Source organism: Pantherophis guttatus, chromosome 16 (genome assembly GCF_059756535.1).
Source record: "Pantherophis guttatus breed Tessera chromosome 16, ASM5975653v1, whole genome shotgun sequence".
NCBI lineage: Eukaryota > Metazoa > Chordata > Lepidosauria > Squamata > Colubridae > Pantherophis > Pantherophis guttatus.
Genome location: NC_142078.1, coordinates 8,693,378 through 8,709,240, shown reverse-complemented (window position 1 = coordinate 8,709,240; position 15,863 = coordinate 8,693,378). Strand labels below are relative to the sequence as shown.

Genomic DNA, 15,863 nt, shown 5'->3' with positions numbered 1-15,863 from the left:
TATGTCCAGGATGCGAGGGGTCTGTCTCATGCTGAACATTGTCTCAGGCGGAAGGCTCCAACTTGCAGGTCATCTTCTCCACATGGAGAACAATCTAATCTCCAATTAAGAGGGCAATGAGATGGACCCTTCGTGATGCCAAATGATCAAGAGGATGCCCTCAACATGCATGGTGGAGAACATTCATGGATGACTTAAAGATTCTCAACGTCACATGGGAAAACGCTGTAGTGCTTGCTTAAAATTGAAAATGCTACATACAGTAGTGGCCAAAATTGTGGAAACCTTTTGGGAAAAGTGTATTTTTGAGGTTTGATGGCTAATAACACCACTTCTTCTTTTTTTTTTTGGAGTTTCAAGATAATCTTATTCCACTGCTGGAATGGCCTGGGAATAGCCCAGACCTTCACCCAAGTGAAAATCTATGGATTTTCCAACTAAAGAAACTTGTTAGTGAGAAGCGACCCAGCAATAAAACCCAGTTAATAGAAGCCATCCTTCAATCTTGGTTTCCCATTAGAACAGCTGCAGAACTCAAAGATTTGGTTCACTCCATGGGAAGACGTTGTAAGGCCGTCATTCATGCTAAAGGTTACCCAACGAAGTATTCACTGACACGGGGATCATTTTTGTATATCTCTTTTTTTCTATGCTGATCATTTTTGTATTATTATTGTTATTATTATTTATTTATTCAATTTATATACCGCCCTTCTCCTAGTGGACTCAGGGCGGTGCACAGCCAAAACTAAAATACATAACAATACAAAATTTAAAATTAATTAAAAGAATTATATACTTTGGCCCGAATTAAAACAGTGCGAATTAAAACCCATTAACAAATTAAAACTAAACAATTAATAACCATTAAAAACTAAAAAAATAATCTCATTTTTTCTACGTGTCTCACTTTTTCTTCTTTATACTGCAACGGCTCTTCTAATAGCAAATCCTTCATAAAGGTTATTGCATTGCATTCTTGATTAAAGTATCTTTCCATGGATATAGAATTTTATGGTACTACTTCCCCCCCCTCAAAAATGGTGTTATTAACTAGTTTTAGAAAATAACACTTTTCCCAAAAGGTTTCCGCAATTTTGGCTGCTATTGTATGTTAGGAAGATGCTAATGCTATTAATGAATGCCAGCCACCTTTTCCGAGGACAGCTAACTCTTTAACACCTGCAGAGACCCCTTTGGTATTTGCCACAAACCTACAAAGAGGACATTGCAGAATAGGACCTATCCGTAGCCAAGGTGAAATCTTCAAGAGATAGCTACTGTTCCTTGAAGTAATCCCTGCCTGGAAGGAAAACACCCTTTCAGTCTTGGTTCTGTGCCTAGGGAGGTAGCTTTCATGATTCAGCGGAAGGAGGGGCCGGGGACGCCAAGCCCAAAGAGCTATTTCCAATTTGATGACTTCATCAGCAGGTGGGGAGGGGGGGGAAGGCGGTGAGGACGGCTGGTGTACTAGCGAGAAAAATGTGTGTGAGGGCAATCACGGTATCGTGGAAACATCGTTTTTGTCTTGCTTTGTTTCGATGGGTTGTTTCCCCCTTGAAGAATCCTTGAGGGGAGGACTGGAAACCTTTGGTGGCTCGCCAGTTCTTGGAGCTTCTCATTTCCTCCTGGGGATGGAATTCCAAAAAAGAATTCTAGGAACTTTAGCATAGCAGAACAGTGGAGCAGATTGGCTTGGAAATGTTCCACGTTAAACAGCCCACATAACCTGGTTATTCTCTGCGGAGAATACTTAACTAGGTCTCCTTCCTTTTTTTTTTTTTCTCCTAGGCCCAATCCTTCCTCTGTTGTTAGTTGCGACCTATCACAAGCCCATGGACAACATTCCTCTGGGCCTTCCTGTCCTCTACTATCCTCTGGAGTCCATTTAAACTCACGCCGACTGCTTCAATGACTCCATCCAGCCACCTCATTCTCTGCCGTCCCCTTCTTCTTTTGCCCTCCATCGTTCCCAGCATTAGGCTCTTCTCCAGTGAGTCCTTCCTCCTCATTAGGTGGCCACAGTATTTGAGTTTCATCTTCAGGATCTGGCCTTCTAAAGAGCAGTCAGGGTTGATCTCCTCTAGGAGTGACCGGTTGGATCGCCTTGCAGTCCAAGGGACTCGCAGGAGTCTTCTCCAGCACCATAGTTCAAAGCAGGGGTGAAATCCAGCAGGCTCTGACAGGTTCTGGCGAACCGGTGGCGGAAATTTTGAGCAGTTCAGAGAACCGGTAGTGGAAATTTTGAGTATTTCGGAAAACTGGCAAATACCACCTCTGGCTGGTCCCAGAGTGAGGTGGGAATGGAGATTTTGCAATATCCTTCCCCCAGAAATGGGGATTTTGCAGTATCCTTCCCCTGGAGTGGAGTGGGAATGGAGATTTTGCAATATCCTTCTCCCAGGAATGGGGAGGGAATGGGGATTTTGCAGTATCCTTCCCTGGAGTGGGGTGAGAATGGGGATTTTGCAGTATCCTTCCCCTACCAAGCCACACCACGCCCACCAAGCCATGCCCACAGAACCGGTACTAAAAAAATTTGGATTTCACCACTGGTTCACAGGCCTCAGTTCTTTGGCACTCAGCCTTTCTTAAGGTCCAACTTTCAAAGCCATATATACATTGCAACTGGGAAAACCATAGCCTTGACTATTTGCACTTCTGTTGGCAGGATGATGTCTCTGCTTTTTAGTATGTTATCTGCTTTTTAGTATGTTACCCTTCCTCTACCACCCCACAATTGCACACTGAGTCCCATGCCAGGCATGATAAATTAGGATTTAAGTTCCACATAAGCTGATTTATTGCTCATTATTCTTTTATACCCAAGAATCTAGTCAACCAATGTCCAGGACTAAATTGACACTACAGAATTCAAGAAAAGTCGAAACTCAGATCGTTTGTGAGAATGTAAGGATTCCAGGCTGATTCCCCCTCTTGAGTCCATACTTCAGGCTCTGCCTCTTCTTCTCCTACATCTCATTCAAATAAGATCTACAGGGTCGGACAAAATCCATTCTCCATGAAATCCCAACCTGGCATTTTGCTCACCAGGGATGGATCCCAACATCACGTTTAATCAAAGTATTGCAAGGTGGCATCCGTTTTGAAATTATATCCTGATGGGTCACACCTGGATTTCCAGATCTCTCTCTTTCTCTCTCTCTCCTGTCCAGTAGAGAAATGTCAAGCATTGAATGGAAAGCTAGTGAATTGGTTTCTTTGGTTTCCACCCTTCCAAAATTTGCAAAATTCTACGCTGACGTTCATGAGACGTTTCGTGCTGGTCAGCAGGGAGAAACGGTTGAAGACTTCGTAGCATTTTTGTGCCAAGGTGGGGATGGAGATCAACAGAAACCCAAGAACCTATAAGATATGGGACTTTAAATGAAGGAGTTGTAGTGCAGTGACAACCTCTTTTGAACCTCATCTCAGTCTTTGGTAACTACAAATGGGATGGAGGGAAGATGACTCCCTCAAACTTTGGAGACCAGTGCTGTATAAACTAGTGATTTGCTTCCAAGGCAACTTGTTATGATTATAAGGTGAGGGAGTGTAACTCAATGGCTGAGCATCTGAGTTCAGATTGGACAATTCTCACTTGAAACTTTGTGGAGTTGCCAAAACTGTCTTAGACAGAACAAAAGTGTGACTCAGCAGAAGGCAGTAAAATGAGGAGCCAGATTGTTGTGGGGCAATAGGCTGATTCTGTTAACCCGCTTAGACAGGGCTGTAAAGCACTGTGAAGCGGTATATAAGTCTAAGCGCTATGGCTATTGCTGTGGCTGATCAGATGTTGCATTAGGCTCCGCGATGGTGCAGTGGTTAAGCTGCAGTATTGCAGGCAAACTCTGCTCGCGGTCTGGAGTTTGATCTTATTTATTTATTATTTATTATTTATTAATTTTATTTCTATACCGCCCTTCTCCCGAAGGACTCAGGGCGGTGTACAGCCTGATTAAAAGCACACAGACAGACAAAATTAAAAAAAATAATTAAAATGATTAAATGATAGGCTCAATTTAAAACCCCAAATTTAAAATCCCATTTTTAAAAACCCAATTAAAATCTTTGACCTTGACCTGTTCAAGGTTGACTCTGCCTTCCGTCCTTCCAAGGTATGTAAAATGAGGACCCAGATTGTTGGGGGCAATAGGCTGACTCTATAAACTGCTTAGAGAGGGCTGTAAAAGCACTGTGAAGCGGTATATACCGTATTTTTCGGAGTATAAGACGCACCGGAGTGTAAGATGCACCTTAATTTTGGGGGAGGAAAATAAGAAAAAAGCTGATTGGCATGTGGATCAGCCTCCCGGACTACCCCCAATCAGCCTTTTCCAGAGGTGAATTTTAGCAACAGGTTCCTTAGTTGTGAGCTCTGTGCCTTGCTTTTTTTTTTCTGCTTCTGAAACTTCTGAAACTCCATTTTAGAAAAAACTTTTTTTCCTGCCTCTGAAAGCCTCCAAAACAGCTTCAGAAAAAAAGCCTCTGAAGCTCTGTTTGGAGGCTTCTTTTTTTTTCTGAAGCTTCGTTTCTGATGTTTTTTTCAGCCTCTGAAACCTCCGTTTGAGAAACAGGGCAGGGCTACATTCAGAGTGTAAGACACACCCAGATTTTCACCCACTTTTTTGGGGGAAAAAGGTGCGTCTTATGCTCTGAAAAATACAGTAAGTCTTAAGCGCTATGGCTATTTCAGATAGGCGGCTGTCCAATTTCTTCTTGAAAAGCTCCTGTGTGGGATCACCTACAATTTCTGGAGGCAAGCTGTTCCACTGATGAATTGTCCTCACTGTTTTAGGAAGTTTCTTGGAATGAGGAGATGGGAGAAATGACCATGGCAACTGCAGCCTTTATTTTTCCTTTATTTTAATATTCCTTTATTGTCAAACTGTGTAGAACCTTGGTTACAGGAAGGGTGTTTTGATGCAGGTGTTTTCCCCACCCTTATGTTAGCAATAAGGTCATATGAGAAGAGCAACTTGGGCTTCCTCCTCGTGGCAGCTCGTCGTTAACCTGTGAGTAAGCGGCTGATGTTAGGGAAAAAAATCTCTCCATCGTTGTCGCAAGATGGATCCGGTACACTAGCAACTCCAGGAATGTTTTGGGATCGTATGTCACAAAAGCATTTTTCTTGATACACTCATTTCCCGTAAGACGTTCTGCCCAAGTGGGTGTTTAATGGGAGACGAAAAGGGCCATGGCGTCAAACTGTAGGTGTTCCTCATTTATTAGGGTGAGGAATTGGAAGGGTGGTTCTTCTTGCAGCTGGCTGATTTGAACCCTGGGAAGGGTTCTCTGGAAAGAATAGGCAGTCCGCATAGAAGCATACAATCCTAGGGCTGTGCTGGAAGGGATCTTGGGAGGTCTTCTAGTCCGACCCCTTTGGCCAAGGCAGGAGACCTTAAACCAGGGGTGAAATCCAGCAGGGTCTGACAGATTCTGGAGAACCGGTTGCGGAAATTTTGAGTAGTTCGGAGAACCGGCAAATATCACCTCTGGCTGGCCCCAGAGTGGGGTGGGAATGGGGATTTTGCAGTATCCTTCCCCTAGGAAGGCGGTGGGAATGGGGATTTTGCAGTATCCTTCCCCTAGGAGTGGGGAGGGAATGGGGATTTTGCAGTATCCTTCCCCTAGGGGTGGGGAGGGAATGGGGATTTTGCAGTATCCCTCTCCTGGAATGGAGTGGGAATGGGGATTTTGCAGTATCCTTCCTCTAGGAGTGGGGAGGGAATGGGGATTTTGCAGTATCCTTCCTCTAGGGTGGGGAGGGAATGGGGATTTTGCAGTATCCCTCTCCTGGAGTGGAGTGGGAATGGGGATTTTGCAGTATCCTTCCTCTAGGGGTGGGGAGAGAATGGGGATTTTGCAATATCCTTCCCCTAGGGGTGGGTGGGAATGGGGATTTTGCAGTATCCCTCTCCTGGAGTGGAGTGGGAATGTGGATTTTGCAGTATCCTTCCTCTAGGGGTGGGGAGAGAATGGGGATTTTGCAGTATCTTTCCCCTGGAGTGGGGATTTTGCAGTATCCTTTCCCCTGCCATGCCCACCAAGCCACACAGAACTGGTAGTAAAAAAAAATTTGGATTTCACCACTGCCTTAAACCCACCTGGACAAATGGATGTCTTGAAAAACTTCAATTTCTGACTCATCCTCTAAAGGTAGCTTGGATGGGGCAAGACAAGAGTTTCCAACAGCCACTCTGAAGTCGAGGTACGTTAGATAATACCTGACACAGGTATGAGGACGACCCAACATTAGCACGCTGACCGGTCTTTCTTCTTCTCGTTTCAGGGCCTACTTAGATGTCAAGGAACTGAAGAACAGGCTCAACCTGAACGGCTCCACACACCTCAACATTTTCTTCGCCAATTCTTCCGAAGAAGAGCTGGCTGGCATGGCCACCTTTCCTTGGGATAAAGAAGCCTTGGTGCACTTGGGTAAGGCAGAGCGGTGGGTGGAGTGGTTAGATAGTCCTCGCCTTACAGCAGTTCGTTTAGTGACCATTCGAAGTTGCAACGCCACCAAACACTTACTTACGGCCAGTGGTGGTATTCAGACCACCCCTGTTTACGACCGATGAAGCCTCCCCGCAGTCACGTGATCAAAATTCAAACTCTTGGTGACTGACTCGTATTTATGACGGTTGCAGGATCCTCTGTGTGTGTGTGTGTGTGTGTGTGTGTGTGTGTGTGTGTGTGTGTAATGCGATCTCCTTTTTTGCGACTCTCCGAAAAGCAAAATCCATTTGGGGCAGATAGATTCACTCAACAACCCGTAATTGCTAACGCCGATTCGCTTAACGACCGCGGCGAGAAAGGTCGCAAAATGGATGGAAAACATCGTTGGGAAACTGGGTAGAGTGGCGTCTCTGCCGGCCACATGACCACGGAGACGTCTTCGGACAGCGCTGGCTCTTCGGCTTTGAAATGGAGATGAGCACCGCCCCCTAGAGTCGGGAACGACTAGCACATATGTGCAAGGGGAACTTTTACCTTCTTAATGAAGAGGTAGAGAGCCAGTTTGGAGTCGTTGGTGAAGGAACAAGGAGATGGTGAGTTCTAGTCCCACTTTCGGCATGAAGCCAACTGGGTGGGTGACCTTGGGCCAGTCCTTCTCTCTCAGCCCTAGGAAGGAGGCAATGGCAAACCACTTCTGAAAACACCTTGCCAAAAAAAAAAACAACCCAACCTACAGGGACTTATCCAGACAAGTATTGGAGACCATTGATTGAAGGACAATGAAGAGGTAAAGAAGACACTTACATGAATATCCTGTCCTTTCAAACTCAAGAGAAGACACCATAAAGGAACTCAAAACCCAAAGCAGAGGTGGGAAGTAATTGTTGGACTTCTTTCTCTTGGAAAAGTTAAAGAACAGGCTCCACCCAACTTATCTGCGTACAAATGGAATGGAGAATTTGCAAAGAGCCTTTATGCCAATTTTGGCATGTTGCTTCCTAGGATGGCTTCAAAGGTGTTTTTTTTTTTCAAAAGGCAACTGGAATTTTGTTTTGTTTTTTTCCCTTGAAGACGTTTCGCTTCTCATCCAAGAAGCTTCTTCAGTTCTGGAGAATTTCGGAACTCGTCAGAACTGAAGAAGCTTCTTGGATGAGAAGCGAAACGTCTTCAAGGAAAAAGCAAAGTCCAGTTGCCATTTTGAAAAAGCACCCTTTGGGACAAGATGGTTGAGAATCTCCACAGACTTCCCAGGATGGGTTTAAACACCAAGATGAAACTCAGTGTGATCAATATAAAATATTTGACTTTGCCCTGGAGCCCTCGGAATCTGACGAATGCTCTGGGCACCGTAACTGACGAGAAGACATTCTGTAACGGAGAGAAACAGAGCTGAGCTGGGTGACTGGATGGGAGAAATATATCCAGAGGACAACTTCATTTGCATTTAGGTTCTACTTCAGCATTAGCCACAGGAGGAAAACTAAGAACTCCTAGAGTTAAAGGGAAATTTCTTGACCGTGAGAACAATTAACCAGTAGAATGGCTTCCCTCCAGTAGCTGTAGGTGCTCCACCATTGGAGATTTTCAAGTAGAGACTGGACGGCCATTTGTCCAGAATGGTATAGGGCCGTGATGGCGAACCTATGGCACGCGTGCCACAGGGCACGCGAGTGTTGCCCTAGCTCAGCTGATTTTCGGGCCTTCCGGGCCCACTGGAAGGCTATTTCTGGCCTCTGGAGGGCCTCCCGGGGGGGGAGGGCATTTTCGCCCTCCCCAGGCTCCTAGAAAGACTCTGGAGGCTGGGGAGAGCAAAGAATGGGCCTTCCAGTCCCACCGGAAGTCGGCAAATGGGCCATTTCTGGCTTCCGGAGGGCCTCCGGGGTGATGGGGAAGGCTATTTTTGCCTTCCCCAGGCTCCAAGTAAGCCTCTGGAGCCTGGGGAGGGCGAAAAACGGGCCTACTGGGCCCACCATGCCATCGCGTGCCAAAAGCGGGGGGGAGCGCAGGGGTGTCACACGTGCCTGCACGGGGGGAGCGGGGTGCACTGAATTATGGGTGTGGGCATGCATGGGTGCGACCCCCCCTCCCCACACTCCCCCCGCTTTTGGCACACGATGGCAAAAAGGTTAGCCATCACTGGTATAGGGTCTCCTGCTTAAGCAGGGGGTTGGACTAGAAGACCTCCAAGGTCCCTTCCAACTCTGTTATTCGGGTACCTGTGTAACAGCCAAAGAGGAACCGAACGTTCCAATTCCAATAACTGGATATTTGGACCAATTAACATTATGCTCTCTTCTAGCACCTCCTGCTGGATTTATCAGATGTCTTGGTGACATTGTCAGCTGCCTATCCTCTCTTTTAAGGTTTAATTAAAGCTTGGACTGACCAAAGAGTTGCCAATACAGAGGGATTATTGAGTCTGTCATTTGTAAATCTACAGTAGTGGCCAAAATTGTGGAAATCGTTTGGGAAAAGTGCATTTGTGAGGTTTAATGGCTAATAACACCACTTTTTTTTCCTTTTGGAGTTTCAAGATAATCCTGTTCCACTGCTGGAATGGCTGGGAATAGCCCTTCACCCAATGGAAAATTGATGGATTTTCCAACTAAAGAAACTTGTTAGTCAGAAGCGACCCAGCAATAAAACCCAGTTAATAGAAGCCATCCTTCAATCTTGGTTTCACATTATAACAGCCACGGAACTCAAAGACTTGGTTCACTCCATGGGAAGACGTTGTAAGGCCGTCATTCGTGCTAAAGGTTACCCAACTAAGGATTAACTGACATGGGGATAATTTTTGTATATCTTGTTTTTTTCTATGGGGATAATTTTTGTATAGTCTCTTTTTTTCTATGTGTTTCACTTCTCTTCTTTAGACTGCTATTCTAATAGCAAACCCTTCATAAAAGTTATTGCATTACATTCTTGATTAAATTATCTTTCCATTGATACATGATTTTATGGTACTACTGCCCCCAAAAAGGTGGTGTTATTAGCTAGTTTTAGAAAATATCTAGAGATTCGACTCTACACTACTCTACTCTACACTACTCTACTCTACTCTACTCTACTCTACTCTACTCTACTCTACTCTACTCTACTCTACTCTACTCTACTCTACTCTACTCTATCTTCTCTTCTCTTCTCTTCTCTTCTCTTCTCTTCTCTTCTCTTCTCTTCTCTTCTCTTCTCTTCCCTTCCCTTTCATTCCATTCCTCTGCTCTGCTCTGCTCTGCTCTGCTCTGCTCTGCTCTGCTCTGCTCTGCTCTTCACTCCACTCCACTCCACTCCACTCCCTTCCCTTCCCTTCCCTCCCCTCCCCTTCCCTTCCCTTCCCTTCCCTTCCCTTCCCTTCCCTTCCCTTCCCTTCCCTTCCCTCCCTTCCCTTCCCTTCCCCTCCTCTCCATTCCATTCCATTCCATTCCACTCCATTCCTTTCCACCCATTAATTGTTGTTCAAAGGGAGAATCTCTTAGGTGAATTTACCCACAAGAGCACCAATTCTAATTATTGTACCATCAGTTTGAAGTCAGCTCCCAAGGAAGGAAGGAGGGAGGGAGGAGGGGAACCCAAGAATAAAGAAAATTAATTTCCTGTTTAGACACCTTCTCTGCCCCCTTCTCGCTCAGAAAAATCCTGCCCCACCTCTCCATATTCGTTTCCCCCACCCCGTTCTCTAAATCCAATATCTGTTTAATAAGAAAATAAAATGAAATATGTTCAGTTGTCCAGATCTTAACTCTGGAATACATTATCATCGGGGCACACAGAGACCAAAAAAACCCCCCAATCTCCCTCTTTCGTTTTTAAATGAAAAAAAGAAGAAGGGATAATTGATTTAGACCTTTGACAGCGGTGAAAAATATTCCTCTTCTCTCCCCTTTCCCCCAAAAACCACCCCCACCTCCCTCAAACAGACAGAAGAATCTAACAACCTGCTCAGCTAACTTGGCCCTGATAAAGTTGTGCCAGCCTCTACTGCGATGTTTATCTTTTCCGTTCAGGGAGAATTTTTTTTTCCCTTCCCCAATATCTCCAACCATCAGAAAGAAAGAGAAACATAAACAAAAAGAAAGCCAAACTCCAAAGCCTCAAACAAGAGAAGAAGAAAATAAAACTGGGAAAGATAAGAGGAATGGTGCTTTGGGATGAATCTGTTTGCAAAAACAACTCGTACACACTCGTAGATTCTGTTTGGATTCTCATACAATCTGTTGGGAGCAGGGGTGCTATTCTATTTTGAGTAGTTCAGAGAACCGGCAAATACCACCTCTGGCTGAACCCAGAGTCGGGTGGGAATGGGGATTTTGCAATATCCTTCCCCCAGGAGTGGGGAGGGAATGGGGATTTTGCAGTATCCTTCCCTTGGAGTGGTGAGGGAATGGAGATTTTGCAGTATCCTTCCCCTGCCATGCCCACCAATCCATGCCCACCAAGCCACGCCCACAGAACTGGTAGTAAAAAAGAATTGAATTCCACCACTACTTAGGAGTATTATATTCCCAAGAGATGGTATCCAGGAATTGGGAATAGGGGTGAAGGCGCCAGCCTAGAAATCAGTAGATGATAAATTCTAATCTCAATTTAGCCATGAATGCCAGCTGGGTGACTTTTGGCCAATCAGCAGGAGTTGGTGAGTTCGAGTTTTTCCCCTTAGCCATGAAAGCTGGCTGGGTGATTTTCGGCCAATCACCAGGAGATGGTGAGTTCTAATCCCACCTTAGACATGAATGGTAACTGGTTGACTTTGGGCCAATCACCAGGAGTTGGTGGGTTCTAGTCCTGCCTTAGCCATAAAAGCTGGCTGGGTGACATTCGGCCAATCACCAGAAGACTGTGAGTTCTAATCCCACTTTAGGCATGAATAGTAACTGGTTGACTTTGGGCCAATCACCAGGAGTCGGTGAGTTCTAGTCCCGTTTTAGCCGTGAAAGTTGGCTGGGTGACTTTGGGCCAATCACCAGGAGTCGATGAGTTCTAGTCTTGCTTTAGCCATGAAAGCTGGTTGGGTGACCTTGAGCCAGTCATTCTCTCTCAGCTCTATTCACCTCATTGGGTTGTTATTGTGGGGAAAACAGGAGGAGGAAGAAGAAGTATAATGCCTTAAGTTAGTTCCTTCATCCTGCTTCTCTTCCTCTTCCTCCTCTGATGTATGTCCTTCCTTGCTCCCAAGCCTACAAACAACAAGGAAGCAATCAAGAAGTTTTGTTGGTCTTCTTTTCTGGATCTGAGCGGTGGCATTGCTTAGGGTTCCAGGGAGCATGCATCAAGAATTGGAGTCCACACAATTCATTTTGTCCCCATTTCAAAGGAAGTTCGTTGCATATGATGTTGGTAGGCCTGTGGCCATGACACCACACAAATCTTGTATCTGTGTGGGGTTTTTTTCTTCCACAATGTTCCTGAAGCATTGAACAATGTCCCTTCCTCCTTCTTGTCCATGTAGGAGGTATCGTCCTGAACCCTTCCTTCTACGGCATTGCGGGTCACACCCACACCATGATCCATGAAGTCGGACACAGCCTCGGACTCTACCATGTCTTTAAAGGGGTGTCTGAGGTCTTCTCCTGCAGCGACCCATGCATGGAAACGGAACCATCCTTCGAGACGGGAGACCTCTGCCACGATACCAATCCTACCCCGACTCACAAAGTCTGCGCTGATCCTCCTGCTAATAGTAACATGTGTGGGTTCCATAACTTCCAGAATACACCGTTCAACAACTTTATGAGCTACGCAGGTAAGAACTACATTTTCTGCTAAAATACTTGGCTGATTGTAGGCTTTAGACTTTTGGCGGTACCCAGCTTTGGCAACCTGTCAACTTCAACTCCCAGAATTCCCCCTTGCTGGCTCGGGGAATTCTGGGAGTTGAAATGTGCCAGTCTTAAAGTTGCCAAGGTTGGCTTTAGACAACGTTGCACAATATCTGGACTCACAGGTTGCTCAACGCTGCATTCAGCTAGTGAATGCGGTGAGGTCCATACCCAAAGCTACATTCGGAGAATAAGATGCACCCAGAAATTCACCCTCTTTTTGGAAGGAAAAAGGTGCTTCTTATACTCTGAAAAATACGGTAATACTTTGGAAACAGATAGTGTTGGTAGTCTCAGCCGGTTTAGGCCGGACCTGGTAGGAACAAAGGGAGCCAGGACATATACTCAAATGTGGCAGAACTCAGCTTTAATCCCGACAAACACGCCAGAGCCTCAGTACGTGATGAATAGGTAACAGGTTCCTTGTAAAGTCAGCGGTGGGAGTGTCTGCCTCCCAGCGCCTTTTCGAGTCTTTGGGCCCCACCCCCTGTCCATCCACTGCCCACGCCCACCGGTAACCACCATCCGGCGTCTGTCGGCGTTGGGACTGCACAAGTCCTGCCGCCGTGGTAACCACCAAGGCCGACACCCATCTGGCAGCAACGGTCTTCCTCGCCATCCGGAATGACCCAGCGGGTGACACGTAGCCCCTGCAGAAGACTGTCGGGACCGATCAGCTGGATGGCGCAGGTTTGGTGGGGAACGCAGTGGCTGTTTGGTGCCATCAGATGTGGGGCCATCCCTGGCGAGCTGCTGCCTTGCTCATTGCTCCCGCTGCATTCCCACCCCCCCAGTTATGGCGAGCCCCGGGCAAGCTTAACAGGTAGATTATAATGTGGACATTTGTGTCAGCACAGCTCAGCTCGAAGCGAGCTTTATAGACCAACTAAGATACGGCACTTCAACTTTGGCTGAGTTCAGAAAGCTGCTAGTAGTTATTCCGATAGAAAACTGGGAAATCCTGTTTTACTAAGTTTTAACTCTCTCTCTCTCCTGTTTTTCGATGGGGTGTGCTACTCTAGATGATGACTGCACCAATTCCTTCACCCCAAACCAGGTTGCCCGTATGCACTGCTACTTAGATCTAGTGTATCAAAGCTGGCAACATATCAAGAAGCCAGCCCCCATTGCCATCACGCCTCAGATTGTGGACCGAACAGAAGCCTCCGTTACTCTGGAGTGGTTTCCACCAATCGACCGACACTTCTTTGAAAGGTGAATGGGTGGGACGACATGTGAATTATCGGGTGAATTTTGGAAGGCAGACTCAGAAAGCCGTCAATGCTATGGGAGGAATGAGCTCCGAATGTTGTTGGATGACTGTTCCCCTTCTTTGGTGGGGTGTACATCTGATTAGGGAGCAGGGCCTAACCGACAGAGTACCATAGGAGAAAATTCACAGGAGCACCCTGCTGAGAAAGGAAGAGTGAACAAATTTAAGATCAGAAAAGGGAAGGAGGCTGAAGAATTGTCCCAGAAACAAAAGAGGAATAGATGTTGTGCATCCTAGCTGTTTGGCCACAAGACAAAGATTGAAAATAATTATGTTGTGTCGGAGAAAGATTGGCTGACCCTGGGGGGAGGAGTCAAGCAGGGAATTAGTCTGGAATCCTTACCTGGGCACAAGAGGGCAAGGTCTGATTCCCTTGAATGCTGTTGGACCTTGTCTAATCTAATCTAAATGTAGACAACCAGTCTGGGAAGATTAATATTAGGTGTGAACCAGGGGTGAAATCCAGCAGGTTCTGACAGGTTCTGGAGAACCGGTAGTGGAAATTTTGAGTAGTTCGGAGAACCGGCAAATACCACCTCTGGCTGGCCCCAGAGTGGGGTGGGAATGGAGATTTTGCAATATCCTTCCCCCAGGAGTGGGGATGGAATGGAAATTTTGCAGTGTCCTTCCCCTGGAGTGGGGTGGGAATGGAGATTTTGCAGTATCCTTCCCCTACCATGCCCATCAAGCCATGCCCATCAAGCCACACCACGCCCACCACTGGATTTCACCACTGGGGTGAACAATTAGATTCACACAGGAAGAGTCCAAATAGCATTCAAGAGGGGCCAGATCTTGCCCTCTTGTTCTTACGTAAGGATTCCAGACTTATTCCCTGCTTAGTTCCTTCCCCAGATTCAGCCAGTGTTTGACAGGTTGATGCTCACCACGGATTCCGTAATATTTTGACCAATTCAAACACTAGGTTTCTAAAGTAGCCAAGAACTAAAATTCAAGCTCAGCCAGTACCTCCTCCAGAAAAGTTGTCCGATCGTGAGACGGGCGGCATCTACATTTCACAAATAAATAAGGCTGTGGAGACTTCCACGCGTGGGCTGCTGGGGGTTCAGAGGGGTTCGGGAGAACCTCTACCTAAGATTCTGTGCAGTTTGGAGAACCCCCAAATCCCACTCCTGGCTGGCCCCTCCCACGCCACCCCACCCCTCCCAGGAGTCCCCACGTGACCCATTTTGGATGCAGGGCGCACGCAGAGGCTCGGGGAGGGTGAAAAACGGGCCTACCGGAAGTTCGAAAAAGGCCTCCAACGGGCCTCCGGAGCTAATTTTACATCTGGTTCGCCAAACCGGTAGTTGCAATGACTGGCTGGCCCCGCCCACCCCACCCCACCCCGCCCCTCCCAGGAGTCTTGGATGCCAAGTAAGTACAGAGGCTCCGAGAGGGCGAAAAATGGGCCTCCTGAAAATTCTGGAAGTCTGGAAATGGGCCCGTTTCCGGCCTCAAGGGGGCCTCTGGAGCCTTGGGAGGCCATTTTCACCCTCCTGGAGCCTCAAGAAAAGCCTCCAGAGCCTGGGGAGGGCAAAAATGCCCCCGTCCTCCGCCGTGGTGCAGGAGGCTGACTAGGCCATGCTCACCATGGCCACGCCCACACAGCAACCGGGCAGAGAACCCTTTGCGAAAATTTTTGAAGCCCACCCCTGGAGACATCCCCTCACCTACATTGTAGTTTTCATTCTCAACTTCCCCTTTCCTTGGGCCTCGATGGAGGCCATACAATGTGCATACAATTTATATTTCATAAGGTGGCAATTGTACACGCGATAAATTCAATCTGCCTATTAAGAGGCCTGCTGATCGAAGGCTAATTGTTGTGTAATGAAAGACACCAGTCCGGAGGTCCCTCTTCAGCCTCCATCAGTCTGTTTTTATTAAGTCCCGGCGAATGGGATGCTTAAATGGCCTCCAATGGCCAGCCTGCTTGATCTAAGATTTCATAACAAAAAAGTCTTAAATCAACACTCAAGTTTTGTTTTACAGACCCTTCCACTGGGAGGGTTCGGTTTTTTGGTCGAGCAGGTATGACCTGGAGATATCAAAGGAAACATTCCCCTGCAATGATGTCATCATTTTCTAAGGTTTTCCCCCACTCCCAATCTTGGATAAATAAATAAATCTTTTCCCCCTGAAGACTGAAGGGAGGGAATTGCTTAAAAATCTTATTTTTGAAACTATAACTGGCCCTTTTGTTCGTTCCTGCAAATTTAGCCTTCATCTCAGCTAGCAATTAATAGGCATTGAAAATTTGGATGAGCACCCACAACTTCTGGAGGCAACTTCTGTTCCACTGGTTAATTGTC

General features: G+C 46.5%; 1 protein-coding gene across 1 annotated transcript in view; it reads left to right on the top strand.

The window, feature by feature from the left end:
* The window catches only part of PAPPA (pappalysin 1), a 160,151-nt gene that overhangs the window by 33,798 nt on the left and 110,490 nt on the right, over positions 1 to 15,863 (top strand). Inside the window, exons 3-5 of the mRNA XM_087880010.1 lie at positions 6,293 to 6,438; positions 11,906 to 12,199; positions 13,298 to 13,490. Of these exons, the coding sequence (XP_087736136.1) occupies positions 6,293 to 6,438; positions 11,906 to 12,199; positions 13,298 to 13,490 (633 nt within the window). The remainder of the gene's footprint in view (positions 1 to 6,292; positions 6,439 to 11,905; positions 12,200 to 13,297; positions 13,491 to 15,863) is intronic.